This window comes from Lampetra planeri, chromosome 3, assembly GCF_965212315.1.
Source record: "Lampetra planeri chromosome 3, kcLamPlan1.2.h2, whole genome shotgun sequence".
In the NCBI taxonomy this organism is placed as follows: Eukaryota; Metazoa; Chordata; class Hyperoartia; order Petromyzontiformes; family Petromyzontidae; genus Lampetra; species Lampetra planeri.
Genome location: NC_136109.1, coordinates 14,781,206 through 14,794,448, shown reverse-complemented (window position 1 = coordinate 14,794,448; position 13,243 = coordinate 14,781,206). Strand labels below are relative to the sequence as shown.

The following is a 13,243-nucleotide window of genomic DNA, read 5'->3' as shown; positions in this document are numbered from 1 at the left end:
CTATTTGGAGTTTTGCTTGTATACACGTTTACCCATATTGTTCCACAACAATGCATACTGAGTTTGTATACAGATATACATTTTACTCGACAGGAATATGTGAAAATGGATAGATTGACAGCTATGCTGTATGCCCAGAAAATAAATCTTTCTTCTTTCCATTTGCACCAGTACTGGAGGTTTAAATCAAGTGTTTGCCACCGTAGAGAGATGCTGCTATTCCAACTTAACATTCGACCTGGCCCAGTTCGGCTGTACTGACAGAGATGTGCATTTGTCGGCTGGGTTTCAATGGTTAGAGTGCTTCACGTGAGTTTGAATCCAGGTTGCAGTCAGATTAACAATGTGAGCAAAGCGTCTATGACTGCAATTACAGTTCACTAAACATATTCAGCTCCTGGAATAGCCATATTTATTATATTTGCAGTTTTGCTCCACTGGCTCTTCTTCTTCCTCTTGGTGTCGTTCCTGTGCTGGCACAAGCGTTTCAAGACCGATTCAATTGCATCGGAAACTGTATCAGGATCAGGCGCCACGGTCAAGGCTTCTGGGGTGGGACGGTTGGCCTTTTCCACAGTGCGATGGCAATCGGGATGTTCAGCAGGAGCCTCTTTGTGTGGCCTGCCTCGTGATCCGTTTTTCTCAGAGACGTCCACGTCGTTACATGCCAAGTGCTGGTTCCTTTCCCCCCCCAGGATTGTGTTAATACTCCTGCGGCTTCTTCTTGTGTTGGATCGATGGCCATCATTGCTTGCCATTTTCTGTGAGGGCTTCCCTTTACACCGCCAATTGATTGGCTTATCGTCTCTAGATGCGTCTGTGAAGAGAACATGAATTTATATACAATTTCTGATGCTTTTGTATTTACTGGCTTAGGAAATAGTGTCACGTCCCCACTGCAGCATTAGATCAGTGATATCCAAGAAGCTACAACTTACTCCATGGAATAAAATTAGATTTGTTAAAGTTGGCAACGTTTTTCTGCCGACAAAGCTGTGGCATGTGTACATCTCTGAAGTTCCTAGGGAGACAATATAAACAATAATCGTCACCATCATCAGCCATGATCAACCCACTGCTGGATGAAGGCTTCTCCAAGCAATTTCCATTTCTCACGATCCTGCAATATAACCGTCTACAAAAAACACTTGCACATGGGCTGATTTCATTGCTCCGTCTCCTCTGTGAACATCCTCTTGGCACGTTCCATTCCTAGGGTTACTATGGCTGTGAGTGAGGCTACACGGCACTGTAGATGCGCAGTAGAGAGTATAGAGTAAGGGACTATACCTTTAATACAACCTCCCATGGGTCAAAGTAAGATTTGATTTAAGTGACGGTCCGAGTTCAGGTGTTCACATCGTTGGTGTTTCTTCTGAATTACTTAACAGTGTAACGGTGTAGGGATTTCGGCTCGGAATGTCTATTTGTGCAAATACTTTTATTTTCTTCATAATTATAACTCCAGTCCCACAGTGAAGTCTTCTCGCTTTCGGCTACAATATCAGCAAAGTGATTACACATGTACAGCCCTTTGTCCATCCTCTGCTGAATAAAGGGCTCCCCATGGAGTGAGTCACGGGGGGTTCATTTGGCCACTATTGTATCACACTGGTCAGTGAAAGTTAGTGAAGGTGGGATAATAATATTCATGAGCATAGACGTATCGTACAAATATTGATTTTCCTGCACAACCCCTCTGCTGACCACCACATTAAAAAGTAACTATTTATTTTCTTGGATAGTTTCAGATTTACTGCAGTGCCAAAACATGAATCCTAAATAAGATAATCTTAAATTCTGTCAATAATGAAAACATCCTTACAGTATACTTTGAGTTATTTATTTTACAGGCTTATAAATTACATCAAATGCTGGGCACACACATACACTTCTAAATATGGAATATACGGTACATACCTGATGGAAATTCATTGCATCTTTGCTTCCTTTCCCACCCTTTGTTGTGCTTTCTTCCATCTTTAAATTGAGCCGTGGAATTTGAGCAATCTCTGGAACTCCACTGCTTGGAAACATTGTCCACAAAATTTGTCTTCTTGGGTGTTTTTCTGCAGCAATCAGATTCATCTTTTCGTAGAGTTTTGGCTGCATTTGCACTCAAAGAATATTTGTAAATGCAAGCATCGATGGCTTCAAGAACCGAGTCATTGGAAGGGCCATTCTTACTCCACCTCAAAGTGTTTGTGGCTCTAACATGGGGTTTATCTCCAGAGCACTCAGATGTTTTGGAAGATTGAGCATGCATGTGCTGTGCATTAGAGACGATTCTGGGCAAAGTCTTGGGGCTTTTGTGAAACTTTTCCCCAACACTGTTCCCTTTATGCTGCCACGAAACACTGTGGTTTAATTGTTGCTCACGAGGGAATGCACCTTCAGGAGGCCTGCCCACTGGAAAGCACTGGCCCATGAGACATTGTGCATCTCTGGCTTTGCTGAACTCTGCCAGGTTTTGCCCTTGCTTATGCTTGTGTGTTGAAGGCGGTTTGGACAGCTTGCTGTTTGTGCTGACACTGCTGCAACTCTTATAACTCCGACAATGGCTGCTCACAGTTGCTTGATGGCACTGCTGGATTTGTACATTTTGCAATGTAGATTTCACAGTGGTTGCCTGATGATGAAGGTCCTTCCCAATAAGGTCAGGGAAGGGATTTGAAAAAAATATTGGTGAATATTTGGGTGTAAATAGCTGTCCGTCACATCCAGGGCCTCGTGTGCTGGGCATGTACCGCGATGACTGCAGATGAAAATCATCAATATTGCTGTAATAACCAGCGTCATAGGAACTGATGGTTGATGAACTTGAAACACTGCTCTGAGAATTCCTGAGCTGCTGAAAGCCAACGCTGTTTTCCTGGTCCACTGACCTTGCTGCACAATCCACAGGCGCAGGTGAAAGACAAATGGTCATGAAATTCAGCCTAAACATGCTTGGCAGAACATCTGCAGAAATACACGAGCGCACTTTGTGAGATATCTCAAACTTGGCGAACTTCACCAACAGGTCTCTGAGGTCAGTACGGAAATCTGGGATCCTTTGGGAAAGGTGACGAAGGTGATCTTCATTCCTCTTTTGCCTCTTCATCTTTGGCTGCGAGCCCGTCGTGAGAATCGTGCGAGGATGTTCCAGTTTGTGTGCGAGAACCTGCTTCACTTCGGGGCAGACGACAGGAGCAGAGTACGTCTGCTGCTCCGGGCTCCTCTTTTTCACACCTCTCCTGCGTTTGATGCGGCCCGATAAACCATTGTTGTCGGTGCTAATCCCGCTGTCGCTTGAGGCCACGCTTCCACCGCACGGCGAGATGACGGCCGCCTCGCTCACCATGGCAACACCAGAGCTCGGCATGCACCGCCTGTGGGGTGACGTCTCAATGTGTCTTGGAAACCTTTCACCTCGTTTTTCCATCGCAGGTTTGGCCAAGTCCCACGCACCACTGGTAGCTGATGACATATCCTTTGATGTCACCGAATCACTTCGAATCTGTCTGCCACCCATGTATTCCGCCGACAAACACACGCGGCTGTCGGAAAGTGCCCTTCCTAAGTCTTTTTTTGCTTTAGTTTTGTGGGAATTGTCAGCACGTGCAGACGTAAAATCTTTTGGTTTACGTCCTCTCTTCCTGCCAATGTAAAGTGTGCCTTTTTTGCTTACATTTAACTGAAAATACATTTTTGAGTCAATAATTGTTGATGATGTTGAACCAAGTAACTGTGTTTGCATTTCTCCAGGATAAACGTCAGTGGTATTGCTCAAAATCTGGCCCAACGTATGTTTTCTTTTCATGGATTTCATTTTGTTGCTGTTTCCAATTAATTTTCTATCCAAAAGCTCCCTCAAATATAGTTCTTTCTCTTTTCCCAAATCTACGAAGCCTGTATTCTGAAGTGGTGCAGCCGTTTCAGCATCCAAACCGCATTCCTCAAAACGTCCCTTTCTTTCACATTTTGACACTGGCCGGGAGACTCTGTAACCTGTGTGACATGAGCTGGAGTGGTGAGGAGTGGCATTAGCATTGCGGATGGCACACGCAGGAGAGGGCATTGTGTTTTTTGCAAGTGTTTGGTTTCTTTTGTGTGAGTTGCCTCTTCCCCTTCCAGTAAATGAAGAGCTTTTGCGTGCGTTCACAGATGGATTGGTTCGTAAAAACAGGCGATTTGATATTGGTTTCCTGTTCATCGATGAAATAACAGCTTCTTTCAGTGAGCCAGTGACGACGTGATTCTCAACCGAAGTTGCTTTTTCTTCTGTTTGCGTGCAGCATTTTCTCTTTTCAGGCGACACACTGTTCATGTCAATAGAAGTGTTCACGTCTCTGTTTATAGCCACTGGAAACGCAGAATAATCACTCACATCATTCTGCAACACCGTACTATTTGAGTGTTTATTTCGCCTTGGCAGTTTGTGCACTCTTGTTACACACTTGGTTGAACCAGTAGGTGAAGTGACCGATGATGGGTACTTTGTATTTTGGATAACTTTACTGTCTGTAGATGTCAATGACGTTTCCAGATCATCCAGTGCCTTTGCTCTCTTAGCGACATCTCTGTGCACAGTCACCTTACGCGGCCCGTCCTTTCTTGTTAACGCGGATGCACACTCTGACTGCGTGTCACTCGTTTGCCTTATACGTGGACCAAAACGCTTCCAAGATCCATCCTTTGCAGAGGCCTTCAGTGCAGAATTACGTCTCGCTTGTGCTCGCCGATAAATGGGCGAGCGCGGCTTTAGTTTTGCATTTGACACCACTAGCTGCCTGTCTGTCGCATCTTGGGTGGCGGCAGCCTTGACACGGATGCCGCAACGCGTGTCCAATTTCGTCTGAGCACGTTTACTGGAGCCAGCATGCTCACGCTCAGCATTGATCACATCTGGACTCAAGTTGTGGGCATAGGCTTTGCAGCCAAAATTGACAGAGGTTTTCATCTGGACTTGGTCTGCAGTTTCAGCAACCGTCTCAGAAATCTCCACCACTGGCTCAACCTCAATTGGAACAGTGGCACTGTATGTTTCCGGAATGTCTCTGAATGCAGGGCAGTCCTGGGCTGTCATCACACAAGCTAAGAGGAGCAAACTCGTCTCTTGCCTGTGACCATCTACGCTATAGGTGTCTGAATCTACACCGTCGCCAAGGCCTAGTACGGAGCCCAGTGACGCCTTAGCGTTGTTAACAACCAATTCGCTTGAAGCATCTTGTGAATGAGCAACACATTGTTTTTGTAAATCCTGACAGACTGGTTCAAGACCCATAACATCCTCTTGCAGTTGACTGCACGAGGCAATGGAGGTTGTCTTTATGGAAACTTCAAACTCATTACTGTCAATAAATGTGTCGCTCTCCACCGTATTTATTTCTTTACAATCCATCTCTCTCCTCTCAGAAACATCATGAACCAGGACATTATTTATCTCGAAATGAGTTTCCTCCGCTGTTTCTTCTATAACAAAATCACCAGATTGTTTGCTCTCACAAGCATGCTGATTATTTTCTTCGATGCAGAATGACATGGAATCTGCGTCCGGGATCTTCAATTCGGATTGCCGAGGCATGTGATGGAAGGCGCTGAGTGACACATCTACAGACATGGCTTTATCGCTTCTGTCCATGCTGCTCAGCACCTCACAACGTATTATCTGTGTGGACGGTGCTGAGTTTAAATGTCATACACTAGTTGCTTCCAATACACTGGGATCTTTGTGATGCCTAGGGTTAGGAAGCATGCCTTTCACACCATTGCTTCTTTTCTCTTCCCTCTTTAAAAATCCAGCAGTGAGTGAATCCTTTCTCTCCAATGAATGATGGCCGTGACATTTTTTCTTTTCACATCAGCTCTGACCCTGTGCGCTGAGCATTTGAGAATGGGCAACAGAAATAAACACATCGTCAGGAATGAGCACATTTTCTCATGGACTTGAAAAAAATCGCAACTCTTTTATTTCGGACAAAGTGTGCCTTAGAAATCACAATGGAAATTCCAAGCGGCATCAAGACACGTTTTGTTTATCTGATGATTGATTAGTTGACCCTAACGTTCACAAGTTCACCAGAGCCTGCAAGGGCTCGCAAGTGTACATTGTAACGTGTGCTTGGATATCGCTAAAACACTCGGGGGGGGGGGGGGGGTCACATTGGAAGGCGCTAATGGCCTCGATTGTCCAATGGACATTGACGTCAAAAATCAAAGCAAGCTTTGGTGCTCCTCATTTTCCTTCCGATATTAGGAAGCCACTGGAGATATGCACTTTGAAATCTAGATTTAAAACGAATTTCCTTAGAGCTGCTTTTTATGTTTCGTTTGTTGTCCTTCCCCCCGCACCTCCAATTAGCACAGTTGGCTACGTACGGTGCAAAATAAATTCAAAATACATACGTTAAGTACATTGAAAGAGATGGAGTTAGGAAATAATGCCAATTTTGTGTTTTCAAGCAAGTTATTTTTTTTACAAAATGAACAACTAATTATTCAAACGATGCACCGCAGTTGAGCGACAGGTCGTACGTTATGGGTTGAAGTGTGGGTATTGCTACCCCCTCTCAGGACATCTGACCAGCCTAGAAGAGTAGGCCGAAAATATACCCTCTAGTGGACGCTCTTCCGCCAGTAGTTACTTGAGCAAGTAGTTGCATGGCTGCACCTTTAATGTATTGTTTTAATAAATACGTTACATGCTGTTCATCAAACCCAAACAACAGGGCTTCCTTCCTCTGTCTATTGTGCCCTTGTAAATACAGTGCAAATACAGTGCACATACAGTGCAAATACAGTGCAAAGATGATGCATGCAGAGGAAGTAGAAATGGATGGATTCATCAGAGTTGAATCTGGAACCTGCCCTGGCTGGATCATGAGGAAAAATGGATTGGGAATGCTTTTCTGATCAATGAGTTAACACGTTTACATGCATAAGCATAGCATTTAACGCAGGCTCTTCATAAAATCTAAATTAAATTTAAGTACTTTGAGTGTAGTGCCTAAAACCACTGTTCTTACCCCATATCTGTGAGGGGAGTAATCTGGGTAATTTTCATACGATAATGTAGGTTTGGTGTATATAAAATATGGTTGATTTTCATCCGATCCAATCTACATTTCCATGGATTAGCCAAATCAGTATTGTGGTCTGATCCTGAGTGATTGGGATTGTATGTACATTATTTTGTTAAAATGCAGTGCATGAATAAAGTAATGCATGAACAATGTTCATGCCATGTTTGTTACACGTGGTAGAAAACTGGAATAGCTGGAGAAAACCTACACATGGGAAACAGCACTCAGGCATCCACAAGAAAGATAGAATAATAAAACATCCCACTTGCTGTGCTGTCTTCTGGCCACGACACATCCCAATAAGTTTGGGAGCTTCAAAAATCACTGTGTAATCCACCAAGACCTGTTTCCAAAGCACTGTTACACAAACCATGCCACCGGATTAAAGCAGGGTTAAACGATGCACCATTCCATCGACGACTATCAATTGCTAAGGCTCATGATACATTCAATTGATCACATTTCAAATAATCTATATTTTCTATGTGTTTGAAAACTATATGTAAATTATATGATGTTACACTTAGACTAATGGAGGGAACAAGCCTTTACAAACGGGACAGAATATGATAATAAAAAAACGATACAATGAGACGATATAGTTGAATCACAGCCTTCGATGGTGACATGAGTTGTGAGAAGTCATCTTGATTTTTAAACATGATTCTTAAGCATATGAATCAAGTTCATAAAATAGATTGATGCACTTTGCTTGTCAATTGTACAGATGCATGTACAGTAAATAAATATACATTTCTAGAAAAAAAACTGCATCACTACTGACTCAGCAAGGTAGAGCGCACTGTTCACGATTTACTTATCAGAAGTGAATTTGGTATTTTTACATTTTTTTGATGTTTTATCGGCGTAAAGTGTTTATAATTTGTTGTATTTAACAGCCTGTAAAATTATTATTACAATTTAATGGTTGTCCTTTCCACTTACTTAATTGCATAGAGGACTGCATTTAATATGACCTAGCAAATTCAGCATTATCAAATATTAATTTTCATCACATGCAGTGACGTTCATTGCCATCCAATTATACAAACCCCAGTCGGCATGTCACGTCGTTAATTGGGTAAATTCCAATAACGATAGTACGCCCCTCCTGCTAATTACTGCCCTTTGAAATGGTAGTGACATCATACATTTGTACACGTTGACTGGGAACAAAATGTTTGGCTTCATCGCCTGTGTTTGCAAAAAAAAAACGAGTGATTTGCTTCCTGCTGTGACGTTGCAACAGCCTAATGAGACGGTGACGCGCTATCACGACTGGTGACTCTCATGACACCGCTGACCCTGATGACACTGCCGTTGCCAGTGCCTCCTGGTAAATCTCAGCATAATGTCAAACCCGCAACCTGACAGCACAATAGATACGTCGTCAGAAAATTCACTTTGTGAAAATTAAAACAATATTCGATGCCCATTCAGTGTGTGTGCATTCCTTAGGATGTTGATTTACAAATGTAAAATTATATTCTTCATTGAATTTCCTCTTAATGGCAGATCATAGATTACATGTGACGTTACATGGGTACAATAAAGACCCGTCTATTCATTAGTTGTATAATCCAGTCTCAAATATGCCATGATTTGACTTTAAGCAACACAAATTGTACAGGTACGGTGCTCAAAACACAAATAATTTACCTCCCTAGATGTATTTTCCCGAAAAAAACTAAATTTTTCCAAAAAATACATGGATATCCATGAGTACCAAAGTTAAATTCTACATTGGGGCAATTTAAGTAACTTCGTGACATAGTTACGTTGACAAAGAGTACAGCATCAATAGATGTGCACTTGTGGGCATATTTTGGTGAGCAAATCTTGCACATTAACAAGTTTAGTACATTGCATCACACCATTTTTTTTAAGGATAAGAAAATGCAAAGAAAACTTTCACGAACCTTCAAGCAATTCAAAGCATTACAGAAAATTCTGTAATCCACTTTAAAGAGTCAACGTGATTTCCTGCCCATATAAGTAGTCACGATCGAGTGTTTACAGCTCTGCCAGTGGTGGATTCCATGGCGGTGGTGAGGCTATTCATAGTTTGCTTAACTACTCAGCTTTTGCAACCAATATTATCTATAATTAAGGTTTTTTTTTTGGGTTAGATCGCATTAATATAAATGTGTCATTAAACCCACCACCACCTTGACACAGTTACCAGGGAAATGTCTCAACTCGAGTTGTAAATGTTGTGGATTTACTGTCCAACACACCGGTGTACAGAAGTAGTAACTATTTGGCACTATTCATAGTTTACTTCCCCACAGAGTAGCAGTGTAGTACTTGTTTTATCGACACCAGAAGGATGATGGACTGAGTTGACCCCCAACCAGGATTTGAATGTGCAACCTTCTGATCCACTTAGCCGGATTCTTTAAAAATGCAAACAAAGTGTTTCATGTTCCTTAAAAGCAATATAAAGTATCATACCCAATTCCATTATCCACCCTAGACTACCATACCTAGATACATTTAAAAACAATCTCCTTTAACCCATGATGAAAGAATGGTACTGAGTTTTTTTTGCAATCATATTCTCCACACAGAGGGATCACCGATGAGATGCAGTATAGTTGATGAGCCATGTCCGAAACCAAATAAAGGATGCCCCGTCGAAAAAATAACATTTCGCAGAATCATCCTCATTTTGTCACATCCATGCAACCGGTAGGTAACTGAGGTCTTCTTTTTATATTTAAACAAATGGGGGCGAACCACACCTTACCCCACCACACACAACCTGTGGTGGTGAACCTATTGATTATACTTCTGGGCGATTTCCAACAACCACTTCATGAGATCGAGCTTGTGACCTCTGATTTGCGAGCCCACTATGTAAACCATTACGCCACGGCCCCATCTCGAACTTATGTCCACGATTGTATGAAAAGTTCGACACACAAGTTACATTTACAACACTCGACAGCTCAGAATACACACGTAGTTTGCCTCTAAGAAGAATGCTCACTCATGAAATTTTCATCTGGCCACCTTCCAGTTTACAATACAACATGAAACACAGACTGCTGTATAATACCACAAAAAGTTGTACTGTTATTGCGCATAGATAAATCGACTGAAAATATGTAACAATGGGATACGTGACTAGTAAGAGACTACTTTTCTATGTTGTTAATATTGTAATATAACTCCGCTATTGTTTTGCTAAAACATGTTTTATATTGCTGCAAATATGACAATGGTAAATAGTGACTACACATCCGCTTTGTGTTACAGTACACATTATTTGTATTGTGCTGTATTTTAAGAAGCACATTAAACTGAAAATGGCATTACATAAGTGCCTGTAACGGTGTGGCTATGATCCACTTAACACATTTTCACGAAAAGAAGAACACATGTCAATGCTGAATCAGCCTTTGATTCCTAAAATCAGTCTTGCACTGACCACATTTGCAGACCATACAACACACTATTTTAATTGTCCGTGTTACAGTATTCAATTAAAAATTAGCATCAGGGAGCCATAGAACACAATTGCCTCTCAATGGTAACACATTCATAAACCTCAAAAATAAGCTTACCGCTTGTCTCAATAAACTACAAAGGAAACCACACACAAACAAACTCACTGCTGAACTTACTGCACAAACGTCACCACTTTCCAAAGTGGCGGAAATGTCTTCCGGGCAGTGAATACACCTCGATCTGTTGTTACAACAGATAGGGCATGAATACGTGTCTGCCTCTTTCTCCTCTGGGCACACAACGAACTAATAAGTCAATAGCAGCAGCAAGACACTTTAAAACTATCCCTGCCCCCCCCCCTCTTTCTGCCATCTCAATCCCACACACCCACACCAACAGAGCCAATCACGACAAAGGCAGCACGGCCACCCCGACTGCCAGTCAGACAAACATCAACGATTCCCCAAAGCAGCACAAACACCCCACACAGGCACGCAACACCTCCACAGCACACATCATTGAGGTCACAGCACATGTCCCTGAAGCGTTTGGATCTGCTAAATGACATCGGCCTCTGGTGGGTCAGTCTGTGGCGGCGGCGGTACATAACAATTCTGCTGTTAAGACAACCTGGCAGTGCTTTACTTCGCAATGTTTCAATTGTGCTGAATTCGCACTACTAATACTATGAAAACTAAAACCTATGAACATTTATTTTATATTTTACTAGATAAGGCCCACTGAGCTATATCTTTTTCAGAAGCGATCTGGCCACATGATAACTCAAAGGAGGTGCTTATCATGTGGGCATTTATAGTAGGCAATTACTCTATCCAAGTGTTCTTTACTTATTTTCATAGGGGGGGGCACTTTCGCCGATAAGACATCAGTGAGAGGGCCACCACACATTTGAAACCATTGGGTTTGACAGCATGATGGGGTGTTTTCAAATTTGTGTATTGTCGGGGGCTGCACGCCAGGGGCCACTCTAAAGGCAATGAAAAACACTGCTCTAAACTGTTGTTTCTAAATGTTGAGGGAAAACCGGAGGACCCGGGAGAAAAATCCACGTGACCACGGAAAGAGAACATGCAAACTCCTGTATGCCAGGCGAGGTAGTTAACATCTCGCCACCGTGGCACTCCAATTCATAATTTGCTGCCATTTATCAATCTGCTGCTTGTATGAGGGCCTCTCCATGTCATGTTGGTTGTGGGGGGTTTCTTTGACCAAACGGCATGGTCAAACGACCAATTCGCCATGCCCGTCGGTGCAGTTTGGTCAAACAAATCCTCCAAAACCAACACGGCATACATGACAGTAAGCCCTCGTAACTGATCCAGCATGAGGAGGCCTCCGTCCAGGAGTGGATGTGGCATGAAGGCCAGCACTGGTTGGCGAAGTTGTCCAGAACCAGTGAAGATAACCCTTGCCCTTGCCGTTAGCTGTGGCTGTGAATCAATTTCAGTTTGCTAGGTTTATTGCACAGTGTGCAAACCATTGTGCCACCACTCTACAAAGGAGAACTACATTACAGTACCGCAAATTCACTCAAATAGGAGGGATACATTACAGGACTGTACGCAAATGCTACACTTCTCGCAAAGTATTTCTCCAGAAGCCATCAGTGTCGACCATTGCGAAAGTCATAAATGTATTACTGTATGTTATAAGTTAATACTGTATGTTCCTGAAAGATCTATGACAACACTATTGGCAAGTCCCCGTATAATACCGTTGAAAGTGGGTCACTGTTACAAAATTAGAAAGTGGCTTATATAATGCAGTTTCTGTTGCCTGAAAATTATTTTATCTGCAAGCCAAGCCCATTTTCCTTCACTGTGCGTAAAAGGAGCCCTATTGAGATTGATACAAGAATTATACATTATTTCATATTTTATTTAAACAAACATTGCAATAAACAGACGTAACAATTACCTGCCTTGATGTATAAATTGCATAACATATGCTCTTTTACACAGTACTCATTTCATTGTCCAAAATATTGTTTCTCTGCTACAAATATTTAACAAAATAATTTAATTCAATAAACTAATGAGACCATCAGATCGTCTCAAAGTTCATACACCTTCTTCGACAACAGTGACACATGCATTACTGGATTTGGAATCCCATTATCTCTTGTGGGTCGTATACCTTTTGCATATGGCAATTACATTGACAAGAAAATCCTTTGTGCTAAATCCTTACATGTGACCCCTGTCACAGCAGCTGTGTATTATCGATTAAATGAAGCCGCAAACAGTCACATTGTTGGCACATTTAATGAAGTTGCATTTTATAGGTGTGGGTAGACAACTGTTTATCAATGACAGCTGGGTTACCAGGCAGAAGGGAAGGACAGCTGAAAAAACATGTGCCGTGCCCAAGTCAAATAAATATTGGCTGAACATTGCTAAATACAAGATGGTGAAAACGTATTGCCAAAGTGTAAATGTGGTTATGTGCATAAAAGTGTCATGCTTGGGAAGGTTTGTAAAAAATGAAAGGGTTTTGCCACAATCGTGGGTATTCTGCATGGTATAATGGCTCCGCACATTGGCCTGCGAACCAAGATTCGCTGGATCGTATTCCTGGCATGACAGTTAAATTTATGGGCAAGTTTATGTCGTGAAAATGGTTACACCACAGTTAACCAATCGGGCGGTTGTGTGTGGTGGGGTAAAGCGTTGGCATTCCCTCATCTTCCAAGACGTTTGGCCAAC

The 13,243-nt window shown here is 42.3% G+C and overlaps 1 protein-coding gene across 1 annotated transcript; it reads right to left on the bottom strand.

Moving 5' to 3' along the window:
• Positions 1–248: 248 nt before the first annotated feature.
• On the bottom strand, positions 249–5,801 carry LOC144738505 (uncharacterized). Its single transcript, XM_078621523.1, has 2 exons — positions 1,921–5,801; positions 249–817 (listed from the first exon to the last, which is right to left on the bottom strand). Exons 1-2 carry the CDS (start codon positions 5,621–5,623, stop codon positions 381–383), a joined length of 4,140 nt encoding a protein of 1,379 aa, XP_078477649.1. The 5' UTR covers positions 5,624–5,801; the 3' UTR covers positions 249–380.
• Between the last annotated feature and the right edge of the window lie 7,442 nt (positions 5,802–13,243).